At 39.4% G+C, this 26,465-nt stretch overlaps 1 protein-coding gene across 4 annotated transcripts in view; it reads left to right on the top strand.

Moving 5' to 3' along the window:
* The window catches only part of slc4a11 (solute carrier family 4 member 11), a 104,014-nt gene that overhangs the window by 50,958 nt on the left and 26,591 nt on the right, over nucleotides 1-26,465 (top strand). For 3 of the 4 annotated variants that reach the window (XM_051381640.1, XM_051381669.1, XM_051381650.1), the window contains exons 4-8: nucleotides 8,736-8,779; nucleotides 13,442-13,670; nucleotides 17,930-17,962; nucleotides 22,237-22,318; nucleotides 24,154-24,277. In XM_051381640.1, the coding sequence (XP_051237600.1) occupies nucleotides 8,736-8,779; nucleotides 13,442-13,670; nucleotides 17,930-17,962; nucleotides 22,237-22,318; nucleotides 24,154-24,277 (512 nt within the window). The remainder of the gene's footprint in view (nucleotides 1-8,735; nucleotides 8,780-13,441; nucleotides 13,671-17,929; nucleotides 17,963-22,236; nucleotides 22,319-24,153; nucleotides 24,278-26,465) is intronic. The other variant, XM_051381660.1, reaches the window with a different exon arrangement.

Genomic DNA, 26,465 nt, shown 5'->3' with positions numbered 1-26,465 from the left:
GATGATTTTTTTTAAAAGCTTATGTACCTCACAGTTTTTTTTTATAAATCACTGATAACTTTAGTGACCCAATAAGTAAGAATCAATGTTAACGCCTAATTTAACAATAAATCTTTTTAAAGTTGGTGAGTCAGTAAATGACTGTATACGTACAGTCAGCTTTTGCTGGGGTTGTATATTTAAAATGGTGTTACGTTGCTCTTTATTTTATATTCACAATAGATCAAAGGTCTACTTGTATGTGAAACAGGTCACTCCTGGGGATTTTCAGCTCATTATTGTGGTTTTGCGGACCGTAACTTTACTTTTTGTGTCTGTGTCACCACTTTCATCACTGTCATTTTCAGCTACAGCAGCTGTTTCTGATAAAAAGCTCTGATAATCCCCACTGTGTGCTACCTGTCCAACAACACACAGCAGACGGACAAAGTTAGCAACTAGCTGGTGAACATAATGGGAACATTTAGCAACTAAAAGGCCAGATATTTATTGAAGTCCAGGCAAGCCTCTGTTGCACTAGTTCAATGCAATGCTATATTCAGCATTTCTCTCATTAAGCGTGTTGCTGGGGTCAAGATAAATTATCGTCTGCTAGAGCACTTTTGTTTAAACTGGAGTTTGCTGGGTTCTTAACATCATCGTCCATATCCATAAAAATCATCGAAGTTCTCTTTTGGTGATTTTTTTTTTTTTGTTGTAATCTGTAATCTGCTGTCTGAAACCTTTACAGCGTTCACTCCTCTCTGTCCTGCTGTCATTACAGCATGTAATAACTGAACTAACTACAGTCCTCAACTCGTCGATGGACTGGCCTTTGGTCGAACTGTGACATTTCACCTGAAATGGTGTTCATTGACTAAACATTGACTGAACATTGATTAAACAGCGATATTACATATAAAATAATATTAGGGTTTGGTTTTTTTTAAATTGTCATCCTTATCTAATCTAATATAAACTGAGCCACATGATTTACTATTGAATAAGGTTCTGTTCCAAGGCTGAATTTTTAGTTCAGTACAAATGTCAGTGGGATTTTGAATGAGGTTTTCTTACTTCTGGAACAATACCAGGAAGTTCCAGTTAGACTTCACCCCTGTGAAATGGCCAGTATCGTCCTGTGCATGAAGAGACATCTCACTGCAATCTCTGACTTGGTCTCATCTTAAGTGGGAATGTGTGTCACGATCAGTTTGCCCAGGTATGAAAAAGGATAAAAAATTGGCCAGCTGGCTCTGAATATTCCTCTTCCAGTCAATAATCTCCTCTGCTGTTCAACTGTGTGATCAATATCACTATTTTTTCCCTTGCACTTCAGCCTTGTTAGAGATGTTTTAAATCATAACATGAGGCCCATTCGTCAAAGGCAGTGCGTGCCAGCAGTCATGGCAGATCTCCGAGGCATCATTCAAGAAGAAAGCAAAAGAAAAATGCCCAGAAAACCCTCAAACAACTTTAAACTCATTTCTGTGGAGGTCTGGTGGGGTCTGAGTCCGTCCAGAGCCTGATGGCGGGTGTTTTCTTGACAGACAGCTCCTCAGCTGCAGGTGCAGATGATTTTGACCCCATCACCAGAAACCCCACAAGTCAACAGGTTACCGTTGCCACGGCAACAGTCACAGGTGCACCAAGGGGAGAGAAAAGAAAGAGAGAGAGATGTGACAGGTGACCATGTCACTTGGGCTGATTCTCCATACATAGTAACACTTAAGGCATCTGACAAGAGAACTGGAGTGGTGCAAGCTGGGAACAAGTTAGAGTAAGAAAACAACGGAGAAAACTCCCTCCGTCTAGTTGGACAGGTGAATGTCAGGTCTAAAATAAGGGCGTTAAATACTTGAGTGGCATAGTGTAAACTGTCATAGTAGAACAGATTATACAGTCAATGTCCATTACCATAAATGGTGATTTCTGTAACTCTGATGATGGAATTCCCGCCCCATTTATGAAAACCGTATTTGGACCACTTATCTGTTCTGTTGCAGTTTTTAGTGTAACAAGACCAAAAATATAAGCACTTACAATACTGTAAATAAATCAGTGGTCACATCAGCATCTTTATTTGTAAGTCAGGTTTATGTTTCTATATTGAGGGTTTTCAGAGCTTCCGAGGTTTACAAATTCTTTTGGTCTTCTTTTTGTCTTCTTTTTGTCTAATCCAGTGAATTAAGTACCTGGAAAAAACAAAAACAAAAGCAAAAAAGATGAGACAGAAACTGAACAGTAACTTCAGTGATCTCACTATAATACAAGTACAGCAATACAATATGCTGTGTTTTTTTGTTTGTTTGGGGATTTTTTTTTTTTTAAGTGCAGTTAAAACATTGGAGAAACTTCATCACATTGATGCAAAAAAACAGAAATATTTAGGGATACCACACTAACGGTATGTCAAAATCTCTGATGGTAGATAAATTATATCATCTCATGCTATATAACCGGCATATCGCTCATCCCAATCACAAGCCACTGTTCACAACCCTCGCTTTAGTTTGAGCTGATCCCCCTGAACCTGGCAGTGTTTTTACTACACTCTTCTCCCTCTATACAGCTGTAATATGTTGAATCCTCACTGCTGTCATCAGGCAAAATTCTCACCCGCAGGTGCAGAATGTTTGTCATGCCCAGCAGTGTCTGTTCCCAGATTTTCAGTGCATTATTCATTGACAGCACAGCTGAATGTTGATTAGTGTGTTTTGTTTTTATTCCTGCCCCCTCCCTCCCCCCTCCCTAAGTCTAGTTGTCACATACATTTGATCTCAGTGTCATTAGCTGTTTGCGTGCCTGTTCCTGCTTTTAATTTATGTCACTAATTATTAGGTTATATTATTATTCCACATCAGCAGGCCACTGTTGAATATGTCCACCATATCAAATCAATGTAAGACTCTGAACAGGACTTTTAATCACATCCTGTCTGGCTACATAAGCAGTGGTTTGGAAAAGCAAATAGCGGCGTGATTACATCAGACCCAGAGACAGCAGCTCCTACCTCGATCTAATTTGAAAAACATCTGTCTGTTATAATTAATTAATTTCTCTCCCTATATTTAACTGATAAAATGTGGCCATGCTTTGGATGCTTTTATAATTCTGGTCTATAATACTGTCCCTGGTTTGTGGGACAGTGTTCAATCCTGACCTTTATAATATTGTGCCTGTTGGATATTTAACTGCACCATACTAAAGATATATTTTATAATGGCTTCAACATTTGAGTTATTTAAAGAGCAATTTTTAATGTAATATCTTGAATATGAGCTTTGCCTCGTAAGTGCTGCAGTAGTTTTCTTTTTACCACAGTGTCATCATCTTTCAAAGGGGGAAAAAAATCATCTTTGAAACACTGAATTGTTCTTCCTCGTCGGCTCATCTGTCTCTCTTCATACAGATAGAAAAAAATACTTATGTTTTCTATGAAGTACATTAAAAACTTAAGCTTTGAATTTTCCTATCCTACAAATTGTGTATGCATACCAAAAAACAAAAAAACGAACTTCAACTTTGAAATAAGACGAGTGGAGGCACATTTTAATAATAAAGTGGGTTATAGTTATGAATTTATCTCTTAGAAACAACAACAAAACACAGAAGAGAGACTATGTTTGTCATCAATGTCAGAATAAAGAAAAAATGGTGACAAACAATGTGAATTGCAACATCAGTAGTAAATGATCCATTCACAGTAAAACACTTTAAAACAACTATTTGCAATGTACCGTGCATTTCCATGTTCATTTTGTTTTTCTGGTTTTTTTTAGTGCAGCATAAATGTTCAGTAAGACAAAAAAGCTGAAAGTGCTGAATGTCAAGTTTTGGTGGCACAACCGTTTAGAAAAAGATTGTCTCTAGACTAAAACTATTTATTTTACTGACTTTCAACAATAAGTCAAGAGGAAATCCATTATGAACAGGAAAATATACAACAAGGTCCATAAACAAAGCAATGTAGCCACAGCTTACTGTATTTGCTTTTTGAGTAAGGGTCCTGACACCCTACTGCTCTGCTGTTACTGTAGTAACACGCTCTACATCCTGTAAAATGGTAGACCGAGTTATCAAAATGCACCCAAGAAAAGCCATTTACTACAGTTTATGTACAGTAGATGAGGCAAATACATATTCATTGGGTTATTCAGCAATATTTCAGCTGGTTTTCATGGAGCCTGTTGGGGATGAAGTGTGATGCATCGAGAGTAAAGAAGTCACTTCATGTAACATTACAATATTAAAATATTTAGAGGGTTGTGGATGTTTTTTAGCCATGCTAGCAGCTTGGCTATGGGAGGGCAATGATGGTCTGTTGTTTGCTCATTCCACCACTTCTGTATAGGCAGAAATAGCTCAACTATTGGATGGATTGCCATGAAATTATGTACAGACATTCATGGTCCCCAAAGGGTGGATGCTAGTGCTAGTGTTTTTTAGCTATGTCATTGTACACAGAGCAATGCAGTAGCCAGGAGGATGACTATCGGTGAAGTCGGCTAAACCGTTTTTGTACCAGATGGTGGTACAACCTTCTCTACAGCCAGCCACTGTGATTGACTCATCGTCTGACAGTGCTCTCAGCAGCCCGGCAGGAGAGATGCTCCTGTGGCGTGCAAAGATTTTATAACTGAACTATAAGCAGACAGACACTTTCACTTTCTCTATGTGGAAATCTGATGTTTTCACATCGTGGATGATAAAGAAAGGCATTAAAATGTGTCTCAAAGTATGAAATTTGGTGGGGATATCCATGCTGCCAAAACTTAAGTGATTAACAATTTAATTATATAGCACCACCAGCAGGTCAAAGTTTTTACTTGAAATTTCTCAACATCTAATAGATGGATTAGCATAAAATCTTAATGGTTCCCAGATGATGTATCCTCATGATTTTGGTGTTCTTCTAGCACCACCACAGGGTTTTACATTTGTAGTTTTAAGTGAATTATCTGGGAAAATATTGGATGAATTGCCAGGAAACTGATGTGATCCTTTTAACTTTTCATCAATCACCATCATCAGGTCAAAAAACATTTCTTCCAATATCTGCTTAGTGCTAACATGCCAAACTAAAATGGTGAACATGGCTCCTACTAAATATTAGCAGGCTGATATTGGCATTTAGCTCATCAGCTCTTAGTCTCAAATATGTTGTCTAATTTTTCTATTGTCATTGGTTATTGATAAATGCAGGAAGCTCACCATTCTCGTAGAGTCAGTAGGACATTCTGCTCAGTATTGGTGTGTAAGTGGCGTCGGGCGAAGATCAAATGAAGTGATTGATGGCAGATATTCAAGTGAGTGTTGAAGATTAGAAATTGAAGAGCTTACTGAAAATGTTGTCAGCTGGTAATACAAGTATGTTGTTTGTTGTCGGTCTGTGTTTTTTATTGTTTTGACATGATCCTATCTTTTTCTCTCTCTTCAGAGAACTTTGACATAAAGCTGTCAAATGCTCTCCATAAAAAGAATTGATTTTATGATTATATTTCTGCCAGCACTGGGCTCAGTTCCATTTCAGTTCAATCAATTTGGCTGAATATTGAAGTGGAAAAGTAATGAGGAAGGGCAAGCATCTCTCACACTGGAAACTGGAGGATTTGGGGTTTGACCAAGGTCATTACTTGACCTTGATAACCCTATGTGGGGGTTGTCTCTTAACAAATAGTATTGTATATTGAGTTAGAGAACTAAAATATTCTCTTTTTTAAAAACATTTATTTCATCATTTACTAATCAAGGATTTCAGAATTTAAAGTTAAAGCCTCTAGCACCTCCAGAGAACTTCAGCTTAGCATTGTTTTGGCTGACATACCTTTTCAATGTCGCATGGAGGTCAGGGACCATGCTGCAGAATGGCAGACCGGAGAGGTGGTTCCCATTTTTAAAAAGGGGGGCCGGAGGGTGTGCTCCAGTTATTGGGGTTTCACACTGCTCAGTCTCCTTGGGAACGCTTATGCAAGGGCACAGGAAAGGTTTCCGGCCAGTTGTCAAACCTCAGATCCAGGAGGAGAAATTCTGTCCTAGAATAGTAGACCAGCTCTTTACACTTGCAGGGGACTCAAGGTGAGCTTCCATGGTGCCCCAAGAAAAAAGTAATAGAAATGTAATGAGCATGTGTAAAATCTAAGAAGTTAAACATTTTACATAAAACATAAAAATGAAGTACTTGGTATTGTGGATTGGAAGCCTGGACAGTACCCGAAAATCCCCTAATTGGTACTGTTCCTGATACCAATGTGATCGGTGTATCCCTACAGTCTTATACTGACTGTTCCAAATTAAGTAACATGGGCGAATCAAATGTGAAAGACAGAGTTTGAGAGACGGATGGTAAGTGTAAGTGAAAAAAATATGAACAGGTGGTATTTTAATACTAATTAAATTGATTTTTTTCCTACACTACCAAATCATTATTTTTTTAAATTTGAAAACACATATTAGAAGTGCATGTGTTGTTTCAAACACACTGCCCAGCCCCGGTCCAAGGACACTTGAGCCTGTTCTGATACAAGATCTCTCCTATCACACAGTAATATAGCCATTCTCAGTCACCACCCTGCAACCCTTAATGACTAAAATAATACAACACTCCACTCTGAAATTACATAACACTTGTGGCTGACTGGATATAATCAACAGTTCTAGTGCCACACTGATCAAATACGAAACCAAGTAGGGAAACAAGCCTGTGTCACATTTTAACACTTCCTCTCCCTAATCCATAAACCCTGAAATTCTCCTGGATTACTTTAAGCCACACAGTATATTGAGACATACAGAGGCCATTAGAAGGAGGTGATCATTGGGGAAGAGGTAATCTTATATGAATATATGAATATCTCCTTACGGCTGCAGCCTGACAGCAATTAGAGTCACAGCTCCCTCTCCCCTCTGGGAGCGGATAAGCCCAGCCGTGTGCTTTTTGATTGTGAGGCTTTGATGAACCAAATCCACTGCACACGACACGTGCCCCCTGCCATAGTCTCATCATAGAGGTAGGGGCTGGGGCGTTCTTTTTTTCTCCACTGCCTGCAGGGTTTTGTGATGGCAAGGTGTTTGGTGTGGCGATCAAAGCCCACCTTCCTTTCCTGCAGACTCACACTCAAACATGTTCACTTGTGGCTGGATTATTGATATTATGATATCCTGGCGCTTTCCTGAGGCTTATTGGCTTGTTAAAGGGGGGTTTCTTGCTTTTCCATTGCTGGAGGGAGGAGTTAAGCACTGATTGATTTCCAGACGGAGCCGACATAGTGCAGCACATGGAACAGAGGAGGAAAGCCCATGGTAACCTAATAACGTCCTCCCCACAGTAAGCGGCGATAACTGCGTTATGTAACGCAGTGGCGGACTGTTTTATGACAGTCAGCAGGGTACTGACAGTCTGCTAGTTAAGGGACTGAAGTGTGTTGAAAAACCTCATTCCCTCGGTTTGTCCCTGTATTGTTTTCTAACATAAAAGGTTTTTCCTCCTTTTCTTTTTTTTTTCAACACTGGGAAAATCCAGACCTTTGTACTTAATCTGAGCACTCGCCTCAGCTCCACAGACGTGTGTATTAAAGCCTTATCAGCAGAGAACTTCCAATCCCTGTTCAATGAGAGCATTTAGGGACTTGCCTCTTGACATTTTCATCAGTATTAGAAAAAAAGGGTCTCAGGCTTCTTTACTTAACATCGTTGTTACTTGTGATCTTGATTTCAGAATTTAGTAATGAATGCTCTTTTTCTTTTAAATGCAAATGCAGAACATTATAATTACCATGTCACTACAGATTTGCATTAAAAAATTAAGGAGTTTAATTTGTAATATTCTGATTAAGCAAATGCTTGTATATTTTTAAAAAACTGAAGCCATGGATGCCCTTGTGGCTTAGGGATTCAAGGTGCTGACCATGAATAGCAAAATTCCCAGTTTGAGGCTGCTTTTAAAGGTCCAGTGTCTAACATTTAAGATGGTCTATTGGCAAAAATGTAAAATAGTATTCATAGGCATGTTTTTATTAGTGCTACCTGAAAAGAATCGTGTTTTTGTTACCTTAAAGTGATCCATTCCTATCTACAGAGAGAGTGGGTCTTCTTCTACAGAGTCTACCGATGTTGAACCACCATGTTTTTAGATTGGGCCTTTTACATTTTCATGGAGTTTCGCGGCCACCCGCGGTAAAGGGAGGGTGAGGCGAGGGGTAGTCAATTAATTTCAATCTGCAACTTAACTGCTAGGTGGCACTAAATCCTACACATTGGATCTTTAAGTCATCTGATCTCTCTCTCCTCTCATCCCCTGTCTCACCTTACTGTCAACTCTCTAATAAAGACATACAATGCCTAAAACAATTAGTAGTAGTAGTTAATATTAATAATGATTGAAAATGTACAGGACATGACAGTCCTTTTAAGAAATGGTTACCATACTGACAACCAGTCATTGTCTTCTGGTGTCCACTGGTGAATTACTTGCAAATAATGTAAACCTCCTGCAAGCCTGATCAGATCTTCAGTTTTACATTCTGATCAAATTATGACAGATATACAGAAAATTAGGCACAGCTGAACAGGTAGGTATAGCTGAGTCCAATGTTATCTTTTTCTGCTGAAAGCACATATCAGAGAGACATTAATATAACACACGTATGGAATCTTTCAGTGTAAAGCAGAATATATTCTTCTCTGCAGTTATATAGTATGTGATTATGTTTGATACACTTTGAATGTCTAATAGTACCTCATGTTTTTTTCCTCAGATGCTGACGACTCTGGTTGTGTGTTACTGAACACATCAAGAAGGGTAAGCATAAATTCATTGAATTAAATGTAATGCAATATTACATGAGATTTTTGCTACTCAAGGAACTTAAGCACATTGCTGATAATGAATGTAGAAATCTATAAATACAATTCAGCTCAATTCAGAGACGTTGAGATGTTTAGCCACTGTACACCAAATGGGAGCTGCCTTCTTAATAAGTTCATTGTACAAAATGGTAGAGAAATTATTGTTGATGGAAGTAGAAGTGGAGTAGGAGCGGTGAATGAGGGACTGGACATATTTTGTAGAGTATGTCTTCCTTAGCCATATTCAGTAACTTATTCTAAGCTATATTACATCCAGGGGCGTCCTAATCAAGATTTTTGCCTGAGTCATGAGTATCAAATCCTAGCCTACTATTTCCTTACATACTGTAATAGCCCACAGCTCCATAGCTCCATAGTGCACTGTCGAAGTAACTGAGGTTTGTAAAACCAATCCAATTTATGTAAGATATGCTTGACAACTGAATAGCTCTGCTGTCAGTGTGAATATCTTCTGTGAAACTGCTGTCTGCTGCTGTTTATCTTTTCATGCCACTTTTCAGTTGGCTCACTCATTTTGTTCCATGTTAGGAGCGGGTTCTAGTGTTTTAGCAAAGGCACATTGATGATACCTATAGAACAGCTGGTGTATCCAGGCTGTGGATCAATTAAAATATGCCTGAATCATGCTGCTATAAATCTTACAGAAAGGCTCGGGATATCCCAACAATGTGATTATTGTTTGCTGATACAGTTTTACAGACACATTCTCATCTTTGATGGTACTGCCTGTTTGATGGTCCTGCAAAATTTGATGGCTAGCCTGTTTTTACCATTTTGTTGTCTTAATTGGCTTTCTGTATGAATGAACACTTCCGCATTATGGGCAAAAGTCTTCATTCATGGACAGACCATTTTCATTCCAGACAAACACGATAGCATTTGATTTCATTGATTGTTCATCCAGAGAGGAGGTACTGCGACTCACAGAAATCCTTTGCACAGACATTTAAAGTAAAAAAACAGTTAAATGAAGGTCAAATAAATCACAAACAAGATTAAAAACTCACTTAGAGGCAATCTGAATTAACTGATGTGAATTCTTAGCTCCAATAGTATGACTTATTATTAAAACTCAGTTGCTCAGTTCCTCTTACAGACTGCCAAAGGTAGAGCTTTAGTCCTAGCATAGACACCAAATAGTGTCAGAGAAGGAACATACCAAATTAACATATCTGACACACAAGCCATACTTTAAATCAGTAAGTTAAGGGATTCAGAACTCAATAGATGTATTTTAAGTCTGCCTCTCAGTGACAGGACTTTAAAACAGCTGTAATGCGTCCTTTGCCTCTGGACTTGGCCGGCACACCTGCTGCTACATTTTAGATCATCTGCATTTCAAGGCTTTCCAGGGTAAAACTAGACGAGAGAATTACAGTAATCAAGCCTGCTAGTGACGAAGGTGTGCAGACGTCTTTTCAGAATCTGCCTGACAGAGAAAGGAATATACCACGAAATTCAATTTGGAATCAAAAGACTTCAAACTAACGTCTAAGTTGATGCAGTGCTTCTTTCTCCAGGCATTTGCACCAATAATTACAACTTCTATCTTATATCACAGCTGCAATACATTCAGTGCAATCTGTGAGTCGATCCATACAGTGAACCAATTCATCATTAGGACTAATACTAATATGTCATATGGAGCTGCAGCTGAGCATCATCTGCATACTGTAGCTTTGTAAATCAATCCCAAGGTCTCTGAGTATATTTCCCAGTGGGAGGATGTAAAGGCTGAGCAACACAAATGCAGAAGCATGAAAGCCAAACTGAAATAGGATGTTGTTGTGTACAGTTAGAATATAAATCATTGGGGCACCCTGGTGGCTCACCTAGTGGAGCGTGCACCCCATGTACTGAGGGGCTTTACTGCAGCGGCCCAGGTTGGATTCCAACCCGCAGCCCATTGCCTCTCTCTCTCTCCCCCCTCTTTCTTATTTCACTTGCACAGTCAAATAAAGGCAAAAAACATCTAAAAGATGACAGAGAAAGTTAAAACGTATATCACTATTAAAGATTATATATACCAAATTCACTTTCCACTACATGTTGCACTCGAGCTCCAGTATCTCAGACCAAAACTGTAGGCACTATGGCCAACCAAACTCTGTTGAGAAAAACAGTCATTTTAACACTTCAAACTGAAAAAAGCTTTCAAAACCATCTCTGTTAGTCATTTCTACAGTCTTTCCAACAATTACCAACACTAGTTTGGTCAGAATAAACCCTTAATTCACTGAGTTAGATCAGAAAATAGCCAAAATGGGCTGCTTTGGCTGCCATGTAACATTAGCTAATCCTTGGGTGCAAATGTGCCATCAAAGTACGTCCACTAAAAGTGCTTGTTTTTTCCACTGACAGGCTCAGACTGTTATTCTAATTGTCTGACAACGTTATGAAAAGGATCCCTACAGAGATGAACCTTTTGTTTAATCAGAAACAGCCGTAAAATTACTAACACTCATGACCAGACTCCATGGACAAAAATAATCATAATTTTACCTCACATTTCGTCGTAACATCATTCAAAGTGCACAAAAACAAAATAAAACTGCCCATTTGTTAGTCTTTCCACTGTTCCACAAATCACCGCTTTTGGTTTGGTCAAAATAAAAGGCCATAATTTGCTGACGTAAAAGGAGAAAACCCACGATTTCAGTTGCTCTACTCAGCTGGAAACACATGGATTCACATGCACTAACATGTGGCCACACCAGCCTTGTAAACAGAGCACAGAGAGGTTGGGAAAGCAACACAGGCAAAGGGAGTCTGAAATCATTCTCTGTTCCAACTCCATTATATCTTTACATAGGACATTTTTGTTTGCTGCTATATTAATATTTTAAATCTCATATATTTAACATTTTTAAACAAAAACTCCTACTTAAATGCCAGCAAGGATTTTGCAGGTTAATAGCTTTAAAAGTAGGAGTAATAACAGATTTCATATTTCACTTCTTGCACTGGAGATAAATGGGTGTTTCTCTACCTCCACAGTTCAGGGAGTTTAAAGCAGCACCCAGAGGGCATCAGTTTAAACTGGTGACCAAGGCTGTCGAGACTTCCTCAGTACAAGCCTGTCAGAGATTTCAGTTTGTTATGCCTTGTTCCTGCCAACAGCTTGCCTGCTTCTTTTCACTAATCTCCTCATTCTGTATTACATTTCTATTTGTTTGGTCTCTCCCTCTGTTTTTTGGATTTTTTTTTATCAATTTCACATGGTCACATCCTCCCTTCCCCGCCAAGAACTTTGTTGTGGATCTGTTTATTTGCAGTGATCTTTAAATAGAATTAGTTTTGATGTGGTTATGTTTCTGCGACAGCTGCGTAGTTTTTACTTTCACAATGTCAAATGAATTAAATTTATTCTTAACCTTTTAATGACTTGACCCGAATTGAAAAAGAACCCCAGACCTAAGCCCTGATAGATTCGTACAAACATAACAAAATCTAATTTATTTGTAGAGCCCTATACACAAATAACTCCAAAGACTCTTGACATGGACTTTCGGCTCAGTCCTTGTTTTATTTTAAAAAGAACAGCAGGGAATCCACTTGTCTTCAGAATTTCTGTCAATCACACGATCAATGAAATCGAGGACTGGTGGGTGTCTGGGCTCTTAATCGAGCTGTGTTCACATCTCTGTCCATTTGTCAGTCTCTCAGGTGATTCTCAAACACCACTGGTCCAATTAATGTGACGAACTTTGGAGGAGTGAAGTCTCTGCACTATGTTCTGCTATTTTGAAAACAACATCATTTGGCTCAGAGGGGTTGGTATGGAGGGATACTTTAACGTCAAAGCTTTAGGGGACTTTCCCACTTGTGGTGTAGTCCCAATCTGTCAGTGGTTAGCTTAATTTGGTAATATAAATGTTTTTGTTCGGTACCCATGTGGTACCCGTGGATCTTAAGATTTAGTTCCACTCAACCTGCGTTAAGAAATCTAAAGCCTGACTCCAGAACGCTCCAATTGGTTCAACAATTCATATGGGTCTTGTGTCGTGCCAGTTGACTACATATTGTAGCTACATTAATGAAGAATGCACAGTAGAACTGCTCAGAATTCAAGACAGCTGAACACAATTTCTGACCTAGAAATGCATCCAATTGTCTAACAGACAGATCTTTGATTGATCTGATTGAACAATCTGGCAAAAATGTGTCCTCATTAAAATTAGTTACGGTCAACCAATTCAGGGTTGAAATAAGGTCCGTACAGTGTCTGCCTGGCTTTAATGAAATAAGATGTCTTTGACTGAATGCTAATTTAACTGCTGCTAAGAATTACTTTGGCTAACCCTGATCAATAGACGAACTGATGAGATGAGGTTCAGTTATCTTATATTATGTTGTGTTTTCCAAATGCAATATCACAGACATCACCGCCATGTAAATACCTCAGCCTGTTGGGGATAGTAGAATTTATTATCTCAGAAATACATCTGAGACACTAATTGTCTTGATGAACCAAAAATACAAAGAAACAACTGCATAAAATGTATAGTATGCCTCGGGTCCAGTTTTGCAGAAACTAGGGTAGACAATGTGTTTTACAGAATTGCACTGATTCATTCATTTCACTTTTCCACAGTATGTGAAGCTGATGAACTTTGAGGAGGAAATTCGGGCACACCGGGACCTGGATGGCTTTCTGGCAAGGGCCAGTATCCTGCTGGATGAGACGGCCGCCTCCCTGGACGATGTTCTGAAGAGAATGTTGCACCATGTGGGCCAGGACAGCCATGTATCTGAGCCCGGCTGCAACTTCGAGGAGGTGATGAGCATGCTTTTCACAGATGCAGGAGCTCAAGAGGTCAATGGTAAGCAGAGAACCTGTTGACATGCATGTATAATCCAGCATGAGGCAAAATGCAGTCAAAGACGCACAAAACATAATAAGACAGAGAACTTGTAATAACTGTGCCTGCCTGCAATCAGACCAAGACCCCATAACATACAGTATGACACCTGACCTGAAAACATCTGATGTCTGCACATGTCTACAGCTACCTGAAACATAGCTTTCTCTCAGGCTCAGGAGCAGAATTGTCAGATAGACTTGTAATGGTTCAAGAAGCTTCAAAGGAAAGTTTTTGATGTTTGAATTGAGGCTGTTCATTTGCGCTGCGTTTTTTTTAGATGGATGCTCAATGGGCTGAATTGTGACCATTTACATGTGCAGATATCAAACGTTTCCAAGGAAAACTGTCAAGTGGTTATCCTACACAGTAATGCACAAGCGTAAAATACACGGGTGTTTTTACTGATCACAGCCACAAAGACAACACAACTGATAATCAAAACTAAGAAAAATCCTGTGTGACTTCTATTCATGGCTCAGTAGTAGTTTAATATGTTTCAGAGGTGTTTTGGTTTATACTTTTCACCATTGCAACCTGGTGCCATTTAAAGCAGGTTGCCACTCAATATTTCAGGGGAAAAACAAGTTTAATCTCAGAATGCAAAGTTAATTGATTTTAGAAGATTGCAAAAGCTAAAAATAATATTAATTTTTACTGAAATAGTTTTGCTAGCACATATTAATCCTCCTATTTGGAACTGAATAGTTTAGGTTTATTGTACCTGAAAGTGTGTAAGATTATGCACACCTTACTTTCTTCTAATGCATAAATTCATTTCTGAAATGTACTAGTCAGTTTTGGTGCCCATTTGTCGGCTTACAGATCCCTGTCACATTAGTTCAGTCCCTTCAGCACAGGTCCTTTTGGCTGAGTAGCAAAGCCTCTTGGTTAAGGCGAATCTCCTCAGCCCATTAGAGCAGGAGAAATCCGCCTTCTTACATAACAGTATGTAGCCATTGTTGAAGCCTCGCTCTCTGCTGCACGCTGTACCAAACACTGCATTCACAAAAGTAATTATATGGCGAATCAAACTATGTCACAAAGAATTGAAGAAATGTTTTATTTTTCTCAGTACATTAATTTTGCCTGGCTGTGAAGTGTTTACTGAAGCTTTAATGATGTCGTGCAGACAGAAAAAACATGAGAGGGGTTTTCTTACCACTATAAGAGCATGTGGAGGTAATGGTAGTGTAAGGGCTGCCTGTCACATACTCTGTCGCCAGTGTTTTCCCGTCTGGCTGGGCTGGTGTCCGCAGTTGTTGATGGTTAGTCAGAGGTGGGTGGTGTGTGACACTCACCCTGCACACCCGCCTCTGACAGATCCGCGAGGTGATAATTGACTTCTGTCATCGATCACTCACTTAGCTTTTCAAATGGCTCTCTGAGACTCCCAAGCTGTGGTGGCTGCTGCTACTTGACTGTTTCTCTCTCAAAATACCCCGCAAAGAAGCAAAGGAAGAGACATTATTTTTTCTTTCTGGCTGCCATCTTAACAAAAAGGCTTCCTGCGCAGGTGGTGGCTGTCTGAAAATTAATTTGAGGATTCAGGGTTTTCACTGAATTTTGCATTAAGCAACATAGAAAAATCAAAATATTTTTATGTCAGTGATACTTTGTTATAAAAAAATAATCCACAGCTTTATAGTTGGTTCACATAACCAATCTGCACACCAGCACAAAATACTGTGTTGCTTTAAAAATGCCCTTTTCACAAATTGATGCACATGCAGGTTAAATAAGCTTGAATATGATAGGAAAGCAGTCAGAAGTCAAGTGTGCATCTTTTTCAAAATTATTAACTTACTAACGGTTCTCACAAACAATATATAGTCCTGATTTTATGTTTTTTTTCTAGTACAATATTATATATTAATAGTACTATTTTAAATCAGTTGATACTTAAGTTATTACTCTGGGGAAATGCATTAGTTGTAGCAGAAGGGGTAGGGTAATGGTAGAGACGAGAATTGGGCGATAATTAATTGCACAGAGGATGATGTAACAATTCCACAATTATGCAACAAATAAAGATGACAAAGATTTCCACTTTGAAACATGCAAATGAGCAGCACAACTCCACTGTAGCTATTAAATTATATCTACAGATGGATGTAACACACATCAATATTTACAGAATTAGCAGAAAAGATAAGAAGAAGTTAGTTTAGACATTCAAATATGTATTCACATCACAAAAAGGTCTGTTTTTCAAGCAGTCAGTGGATTTCAGTTACCTATGACTCTTAATTTTTGATTTGGTGTTATTAATTATTTAATAAGAATATGCACCACTTCAAAAGGTGAATTGCTCATTCTGAAATCCTTCTCTTCAGTATGTTGTTTTGCAATGAATTCCCTTGACTCAGACTAAGAATCCCCACGTCTGTTGTAGGACCCCCAAATTAAAATCATGAAACATTCACGCAAAACACTCATGTCACTGCTGTGTGGAAAAAATATCTCCGGGGAGGAACAAAGGCTCTTCCTGGGGGAATACATTCATATTGTACGTAAGTATGTTATCAACGGGACATATCTCTTCAGGTATTAATTTCTGCCATATCTACGTTCACTCTGCCACAGCAGGGTGATACGGCTGGCGAGCGGACCGGCTCATTTGGAGTGTAATACTGTACAGCTGTGAGATAAAGAGAACAGGGCGAGATTATAACAGGCACAGAAAGAACAGAGAATTACAGAAATGAAAAAGATGAAAGCCCACAGAGATAATTAGTCCTGCTCCCAACTTGTACAGAGGAGTCGATTTTTAGAGGCCAACTTGTGCTGTTTTTTTTTTTTTTTTTTTTTGTTCACTTTTGTCTTGGGATTTGGCGATGGAGCACACAGTACACACAGAACAGTGCCGTGGAACAACGAACGATGATGATGCAATGCATAGATAATAATATTACTTCAGCCGCTATTATAAACACTAAACCTGCCTCTATTGATTAAAAAATACCACTTTAAGATACTCCAAGTATTTAAACCAATAAATGATTATAGGATGCTGAAGATGATGACAGTGTTTACAGTAGTGATGAGCGTCTGCCACAGACTGACTAATTGTCAATATTTTGAGTAATGATGTATTGTATAATTGCATTTTCCTCTCTTCCTCTTGTGATGCTGTTTGCAGCTACAGTACTCTTTGCTATGTGCGCTGCTGATTGTGTGCCCTATTTGTGATGACTGTACCATCATTTCTCACCTAAATTGCTGTCACCTTTGATCGATCTCGCCAGCTCTCCACTTCGCCTCGATTAGCATAATCCTCCTGTGTAATAATTTTTTATTTGCCAGCTCAAATCAAACTGAAAAACAGTCACATATTCATAATTTTAAAGCTACAAAGGTGACGACGGGACATCGTTCGGGGTTGTCTATCTTAAGAAAATATATAACTGCAAAAAACACAATTTCTACAGTCTGTTAGTTTCATGACCCTGAACATGTTTAATGAATTTAAAAAAAACATGAGCATCTGTTAAAGCAGGAGGATTATTACTTATCTGTATTTCTAAACAACACACTTTTAGCAGATACATGTTTATTTTCTGAGAGCAGGTACTGTAACTATTCTGGATATAATTAACTCTGTTCAACAGGAAAGCTGTTGTACATTTCTGAATCAACCGACTATGCCTTTCCATAATAATAATATATCTTTTCCTGGCCAGCGCCATGACTTTTCACTGTGAAAATCTCTCTGTAACATTCTGCAGGAATGATCAGAATACTAAATTGGAACCATTAATTCAAGCTCTTTACCACATGAAAAATGGTTGCCATACTTGTCATTTTTCTCATCTTGATCTCTTCATTGACGTCTTTGGGTTTCTTTGCACTTGGTGAACACATAACTGCTATCAGTGATAAAATCCAATTTTTGGTAATAGCCTGTAGACGGTAATCAAGATAAGATCTCTCTGCGCCCAACAAAGACGAGACATTGAGGGATTTTCTCTGGAAAATGATATTTAATATGCATGAGGTAAAGGAGGGCAGGAAATGAAGCTTCTGTTCAGCAGAGATATTTATGTGCGTGCCTGTTAACCAGAAAGTGTGTCTATATGTGTGGGTAGTTGCAGAGTGCCTTTTTTGGGGGTATATTTGTATAAAATCTAAAAAAAATGCTCGCCTGTTGATCAGAAAAGGTGACTGAACTGACTCTCTGGTTTCTCCTTGGTTTTTTCTCCCTCCTTCTCCCCATGCAGACAAGTCTCAAAGTTTCGTTTTCTTTGATGACGGTAAGCTGTGCTAATTGGATGAAAATGTCAGCATCAGCCTGCCATGAGGCTGCAATCAGTGGTTTGCTTCTGTACCAATCACCATCAGTATGCCGTTTGTGTTCCTCTCCATGCTCGGGACTGGGTCGATCCATTGAGTCATCAAATGATTACAGACACCAGCAATCCCTCCTGTGTCACAGATATCGATGCCTCTTCAGCTGCCCCTCAAATCAACGCCCTCTCCGTCCAGCGGACTCATTGTCCAATAATGCTATTAGTTCTTTTTGTAAAGCCCTGCTGGTTCGGTGTGAATGCTTTGAGTTCAAATGGACAAAATTAATAAATCCATTTGATTGAGCTTGAAGGGATAAAATTAAAATAATTGAATGAGCGTTTTTGGCATTGGAGTTGTGCCCATGGTATTAACAATGGATCCTCCATGTTTTGGAGATTTTATATTCAATTAATTCGTTTTTCAAACTGGTTATATAATTGGAATTTAGTTGGTCATATACGTATTTGACTTTGATACTGTATCCATGTAGGGCGTTGGTTTATTTACCATTAATTTAATTTGTTTTTATGCAAGCGAGTAGAAGATTAGAATTGACAACCTCTCTAGATAACAAGGTTTCACCATTGACCCAGTCCTAGTGGCCCTCTCATCGCCATGTGACATCATAGCATCTGTGTCCTGCATGGTGATTGGCTATGATGGACACCTAATATACAGTAAGTGTTTCATCTGCCACTGCTGTATGGAGCCCCCCTGTGTTTTAATCACCTCCTTCAAAGTGCCCTCCACAACCCACACTTTGAAGGAAAACAATCATTTTCGGTGTGTGTGTGTGTGTGTGTGTGTGTGTGTGTGTGTGTGTGTGTGTGTGTGTGTGTGTGTGTGTGTGTGTGTGTGTGTGTGTGTGTGTGTGTGTGTGTGTGTGTGTGTGTGTGTGGTGACAGGTCTACCAATAGTTGAGACCACAGTTAATCTTTAAGGCAGCATAAGATCATGAGGTTTTATTGAGGTCACCTCTGAGTATAATGTAAGGAGTCTCCTTGCCGAAAGGACTCGTGCCCTTTCACACGCTTACAGAGAATCTCTGTGTTTTTTGTACCTGCACATCTCTGTAGATTTTCTGCTGCCAATTTTAGACTGGCACGTCAGCCAGAGGAAATATTAACATCACTGTTTTTTGACTGGTTTAGCATATTTATTGATTCGTCTCTCCCTTATTTGTGACAGACTGCATTATCCTCGTGTGATTTACAGAAATTGCAATCTGTTTTTCCCCCTCCAACCAAACCGTGTGGATAATGCAGTTAAAGAATTCACCAAGAATCACAAAAGATCAAAGGGGGCAATCCAGCCATCCAGTCTTGCCTTCCTCATATTTTTTCATCACTTTCCATTGAAGTTTGTCACATTTGATATGCTGCGTGTGAGTATCTGTGGGTTTTTTTCTTCCTTTCTGTGTGTGGAAACACTAGTGTTTGCATACCAAAAGCTGACGAAACCATGCAGAAATCTTCACATAACTGACAAGTATCAAAGGTGCATGTCTTAATTAGTCTCCCACTTGATCACATCAGCGACCTTACTCATACACTTCCTCTCGTCTTAACATCCAAGTCAGGCTTGTTCACCTCAGCTGGTGTTGTAAGATACAGTGCATTCCAATGTCCTACACATGATCGTAACCATTTACAAAGGAGGTCGGGGTGATGTTGGCATGAGGATGAGGATATCAGCAAAGTAAAAGCACAGTCACACCAGATTGAGCTCTCCGTGAATTTCTGTGAGCAAGAACTTCAGTCTCCGAGTGAGTTTGGGCGGAATTTGACACCAGAAGCCTGTTTCCACATTCTCATCTGCTGAGCCGATCGTGGTCCAGTATGCAACTTACATGAGTGTGATATGGATACTGTGAACCTCCAGTGCACATAGTGATGGAGGCATCTTGTGTTCACTAGTCAAAGACACACTATTTGCATATCCATCACTGTAACTACGCAAGTCAAGTGGAAGATTTGGAGAAGTCAAACAGAAGTCCGAAGACAAGCAGTTATGCAGTCTGTGTAGAGAGCTGTATTGATTTAAAATAGAAGTGTATCAGGGACAACTGAAAAACACATCTGGAACGCCTCCCATGTAGACACGCATTAGTCTCATGAGGTCATGTATAAGAAGTACACGATCAAGTCACTCAGAGGTTATACATTGTCTATTTGAATTTGTTGTCATTTATAGAGAAAATATGTAGAGAAGAACAGCGTATGTAACAGAGTTGTGCATGTAGTAAAGGCTTTAAAATACATAATTACAATAAAAAGGTTTTCCTAGAATGAGTCACAACTTGTAAAAGCTTTTCTCTTTGAGTAATAATGATATTCAACCCTGAACACTGTCAGTGTTCCCGCTTTGTTCATACTGTTGAACTACTCTCAAAACTGAAATAATCTCTCTCACTTCAAAACCATTAAAGTGGTTGTAATATGAAGGCTTACGGCTAGCAGTTAGCCGCTATCTACTTCCGGATGGTCTGACATTGGCCACCTAGTCTGTTGGTATGGAAGACCACACCATCTACCGCTCCTTTTCTCTGTCTTTCTTGTCTTCACTTTGCTCTCTTGTAACCTCTGTCTCCTTCTTTTTCATCCTCTTTCCCTCCTCTCTTTATCTTTTAATCTTTCTTTTGTTCTGTTTGCATCTCTCCCTCTTTCTATCTCTCCCCTCTTCTCCTCCCTGACGTCAATGAGAAATTGGATGGTTTTTGATTATTACATGGCTGTCAGGCTTACTGCTATTAATTGAATTGAATCTCAGACCACTTCCTTCACTTCTCTGTCCCTTCCCCCTCTCTCTCCCTTTCCCCCTCGCTCTTCTTTTCATCTCGTCTCACTCTCATTTTTTTTCTTGTTTGTCACGTTCTTTGTTATTTTTGTGTGATTTTTTTTCATTCCCATGGTCCTTCTTTGCCGCTGTTTCTCTTGCTTGTATTTTCCCCCTCTCTCCGTTTCATTCTCTCTCTCTGCATGTCTCCTCCTCCTTGCTCTCTCTTCCTGTCTCTTTCTTTCTTTTTTTTTCTCCCCCCGTGTCTCCCCCATCTCTCCTTTTTCTCACATCTCTGTCACTCCCTTCCACCTCACATCCACACTCATTCTCTTTCTCTACAGGCTTCTTTTCATACATGCGCTCTCTCTCTCTCTCTCTCTCTCTCTCTCTCTCTCTCTCTCTCTCTCTCTCTCTCTCATTTCTCTGTCTCTCTTGTCTGTTTCCCCCCTCTCTCTCATTCTCCCTTCCCGGCTCTCTCACTCCTTGAGCACTGTGATACTGTTGTCATGGTGACGCCCATCATTTTCTGGCATGAATGGAGGATACTTTATTGATGAGACGGCACGGCAGAGAGAGAGAAAGGGAGAGTGATGGAGGGAAAGACAAAGACAGACAGAAAGAAAAGGGAGAAACCACTGGCAGGGAAAATCAGAATGATATGGAAATGATCGTCCCTGCTGCTTACGATACAAAACATTTCCACCCTGTAATTTTCTCTGTACTGATGAGTCGAGGAGGACGTTGCAATCCAGAGCACGCCGAATCTTCTTGAGGGGTTTGGGATAGTCGGGGCTGCTGAAGAATACCCCCCAAAACACTATTATTCATCCCTCTCAGCGTGAGAAGTCGGAAAGGGAGATTCCTCTTATTAGGAAGCAACGAGCTGGTTTCAGCAGAGCCTCTAGTTGCCCATTTTGTACTGTGTGAACATGGCAGCATAATGAAATGTGTTTTGTTTTTTTTATCTGCAAACATGAGCGTTGGTGTTTTCTGGGGTTGGATGGACATCGTTATTAGTGTGTCATGGTGTGGTGTTTGCAGACAGTGCAGACTGGCATCACCTTCTAAAGCAGAAGGCGAACTTGTTAGACACTTCTGATGTAGACATCATATTGAGAGGCTTGGCACAGCAGATACAGCTCTAGATTTCTATTGAACCTTTCTGACACCATTAGATCAGATAAAGAAACCAGAGCCAGGTTCTATTTTAAAATACACTAATAGGTTTCAGATTTAAACATTAAAGGCTTTGAGGTTTTGAACATGTGAGTATACATTTTAGGATAGCTACACTCAGCTACAGTGGAGGGATGACATGCATTACTGGTGCTATTAAGACCCACACAGAAAAGAAGGAGTCCAACTCTGTGCAGTGGAAAATAAGAGTGTGTAAGGATCAAACTGGGCTTGAGGTCAATCTGAGTTAACTTGTGTTTGACCTCTGACCTTTCCCCCACAGTCCACCTGCTGTCAGAGACGATCCAGGGGGTGACGGCCACCGCCACTGGGATCCAGTACCAGCAGTCCTGGCTCTGCATCCTGTAAGCCATAACGTGTGTGTGGGTCTGAGGTTTAGAATTGAACCAATTAATCAATTGTTCAATTGTAGTTGATCAACAGAGAAATGAAACAGCAATTTTGTTAATTATTGACTGTTTGTTTTTATTTGTTGATAATTAGTTTTTATTTGTCCTAGCTAAGGATTTTCTGTCTTTATCATTGACAATTATATATTTTTGGGTTTAGGACTGTTGCTCGAACAAATCAAAAGACATCAAGATATTGCATTGGGCTCTATTTTAGACATTTATAAACTAAACAATCAATGGATTAATGGAAAAAATTATGATATCTGTTAGTTGCAGTCCTATAGTATAAGTCCTATAGTATATGTACTGTATGTTACAGAGCTCACACAAGAAGAAGAAATTAAAGTCAAATAACAATAATAAATGCTTAAAATGAAATTACTAATCAAATTGTCATGAGAAGCATCATCATTAAAACATGTTCAACTAAAGTCATTTACTGCCACTGTCCTGTGAAACCCATGTTTCTCCAACAGCCCTATTTGTGATCAAACCTGTTTTGGTACCGTATATCAATGGGGTGAGAATAAGAGGGGTGTAAGTGACATTTGACAAGCTTTACAGGAGAAAACAAACTTTGTTTATTAAATTCAATTTTTAAAATCAAAACTTATAAACGTGTGGATGACAATATACTTAATGAATGATGATTTGTCTTTCTTTCTTTTGTTTAAAGTGCACTTTTAGCCTCAAATAGTTATAGTGTATAGTGTTAGGTCTTTGGTTTTTGGTTAAAAACTCTGGATTGGTTTAGAATTCAAATGTGCACTTTTGGCAATAATAACAAGTTCATCAAGAGCTTTCATTTGATATGTATAACTTATTTTGACCCAAAATGTCACTTGCGCCCCTCTGGTTCTCACCCCTCGATATATTGTGAAGGGGCTCTAGCGGCTGTACTAATGTAAAGTTATGACAGGAAGTCAGGTGAGGGCGAGGTGTGTGGATATGTCACCAAAACATTGCACTTAAACACGGGAGACTGCAGTTTGTTTCCTGTTTACTACCAACAGTCAACATTGTGTTTTTGTATGTAAGCATGACCACGGTCTTTCCCCAACCTTAACCACATGTTTATTACTGTAACCGTGGCGACGAAAGTTCCCTAATCACTTTAACCCAAACCACGGCGTTTCCCTAAACCTAACCAAGTTGTTGTTGTTTTTTGCTTAAATCTACCCAAACCCTACCTTTACTGTTGTCACATCATGAAACAGATTTATTTTTCAACAGTAATTTGCAACACACACAATTTCATACCGTTGATAGGAGATTATGTCAGAAAATGCTTCATGTGTCATTGAATGTATTTAGTCGTTTAATTTGGAAGATTAAAAAAAATCTAAATCTCCAAATCTGGAGATACATGGTTTTCATTTGACAGTGACAATGTGTGAATGTGGTAACCGTCATGTTTTTCAAAATGTAATATTTGAATCTTGTACAAAAATACACTTTAATCCAACTGATAGAACCGCAGGAATGTGTGTGTGCAGTATATCTGTGCAGGTACACATGCATCCACATATATGTGTGTGTGTGTGTGTGTGTGTGTGTGTGTGTGTGTGTGTGTGTGTGTGTGTGTGTGTGTGTGTGTGTGTGTGTGTGTGTGTGTGTGTGTGTGTGTGTATAATTGTGTGTAATTGAACACAGGCTCACCCAGTACATTTGCATAGTGTCTACCTGTTACTACAGAGAGAGGTTAATCTATGGAAATGAAGGGTACTGCCGGTGAGGTGAGGCGTTGACATTTATTAAACCTTCCTCCTTCTCCCTCTCTGCTCCAGCTGCAACGTGAAGCATCTCCAGAGGCGTCACGTGTGCATCTCCCGCCTGGAGAGGCCGCAAAACTGGGGGGAGAACTGCTGCGAGGTCCGCTATGTCATCCTGATACTGGCCCCGCTCAAAATGGTAACTGCCAACCCCCAGAGGGAGGAAATGATACGTGGGATTTATCTGACTTTGGTGGATTACTGAGGCATTTGTAGACCCACTTGTTTGTTACATTTACTGTTTGTGCTTTCTTGTTGCTGACTGTTGCTACTGTTCTCATCTAACAAAAATATTCCTCCTTCTTCATTTATTATTTAATTCCCTTATTTATTCACTAATAATGTGTTGTGAAGAGATTCTTCCACTGCAAGTCATTTTCCTTTTTTTCCATCGCTCAATCTTTGCCTAAAGCTAAAAGTCATTTGAGGTGTGTTCGCTGCAGGTGCATGGGTCAGTAAAAGCCAACTCACCATATGATCAATGTAAGCATCCCGCTGCTATAGCGCAAGTAATTGATGATTTGCATACCTTCCAGCTCTGCTTAAAAGGAAACGTATATTCAGTTCAACAGTTAAAACTTTTTTAAATTATTCAGTTCTCGCAAATTCAGTTACAGTAAGCCACCTGTCACGAGTCCAATTAAGTTTGGTTTTCCTTAGAGCAAGCTCAGTTCTGGATGAAACTTCTTTTGCATATTTTTACCCCAAAATACCCAGATTGATTTCAACTGATCTTCACCAGGATTTCATGTCCCCGTGCTCGTTGTGTTTCTTTCCGCAAGTAGACACAGATCACCACCTGACGTTAAAAACAAGATCCTATTGTGACAACGACAGTGCAGAAACTTTTCTGTAAATTAAAGTAAAAAGACAATGTTGAGGAAGCACAAATGAGATACTGATTATGTGTCACCTTAATTAAAGTAATAAGAAATACACAGAAAAACCACAAAATGTTTGGGATGTAAATGGTAGTTTAAAATATGGCTCCCACAGATTTTTGTTTTGTATCACTATTTAGAAAATGATAACGAAACCAAAAGGAAATTTCTAATGGCTTTTTCCTCACTCAGAGTATTACATTTCATATCAAGGTCATTTGCTGCCATTTCTTCTTTTCATTTTATATTTTAATTCAGTAGAATGCTACTGATATAGCTGCAAAGCTGCCAGATGTCTGTTGAACTGAATTCAATCCAAGGGCCTCTCAGTATCTTGCGTGGGCATGAGTGTCCTGTTGGCTGAACCTTTCTGGTCACTGTTGTGTGCAGGGTTGCTGTTTTCTTCAGCTCTGAAGAGCTTGCTGTATGGGATGGAGTGTGCCACAGTTCCTGTAATACCCTTTCCTCCCATCAAAACATGAACTCTTTCTACTTCCCATCAAACCACTCAACCCTGCTGTCCTCCACTGCTTCATCCACACACACCTGCATATACACACATACATGCACAGACAGACACCACTCTCCTGTCTTCAGATAGGTCTGATTATTGCCCCTCTCCAGATGGAAACCCTCTCAAACCCCCTTTCTGCTGAAACTTTTTCTCCATGCTAGCCCTGCATTTAGCTTTGTATCCCTCCCAAGCACACGATGTTCACCAACCCACTGTCAAACTGTGGATTGCAATGCTGGCAATCAGCGCAGTGATGCTTCAGCTAACTGCATCATGTGTTTGTTTGTTTGTTTGGTTTCTATATCTTTTTTCCCATAAACCCGTCTTTGTGTTTGTGCCCTCTGCAATGCTTCCAGCGCCCTCCTTGCCAGTCTTCCAGGCAGCAATCACAACCACTAATGGCATTCTCAGGGACATTAATCTAAGCCCCAAGTAAACATAAAGCACTATTATGTCTCAATTATCCTTGATGGTGACTGCTTCTGCAAGAAAAAATCTTTGAAGGGCCATGATGATAATGATAATAGGAATTCCTTTGGTTGGCAAATGTATGTAATCTAGCGTGTGTAAGGGTGGACCATTTCCATCACCCACCATTTAGAGAGCTTTACAGCATTTGTGGCTTCTTTTTTTTCTCCTTTTCTTTACCCAGAGTGAATGTGCTGAACAGACATGACCTTTCTTCAAAAATGCTCTGTTTCTCATTCACTCAGTTAAACACATACCTGAAAGCGCCTGTCAACACATTCATGTACTGTTGCCCTCAAAGAAACTCCTCTTTTGCTAGTTAGGCAAGCTGCCCTCAGTCTTTCATGTTGATTGCTCATTGTTACTCACTTTCAAACCCACATTTTCCCAGTCGGCCTGGTTAATCAAACTAGTGACCTTCAAAACTTAAATCCCACAATGAATATCTATCTTTTGATTATGCA

This window comes from Dicentrarchus labrax, unplaced genomic scaffold (assembly GCF_905237075.1).
Source record: "Dicentrarchus labrax unplaced genomic scaffold, dlabrax2021, whole genome shotgun sequence".
In the NCBI taxonomy this organism is placed as follows: domain Eukaryota; kingdom Metazoa; phylum Chordata; class Actinopteri; family Moronidae; genus Dicentrarchus; species Dicentrarchus labrax.
This window is presented reverse-complemented; position numbering and strand designations above follow the sequence as displayed.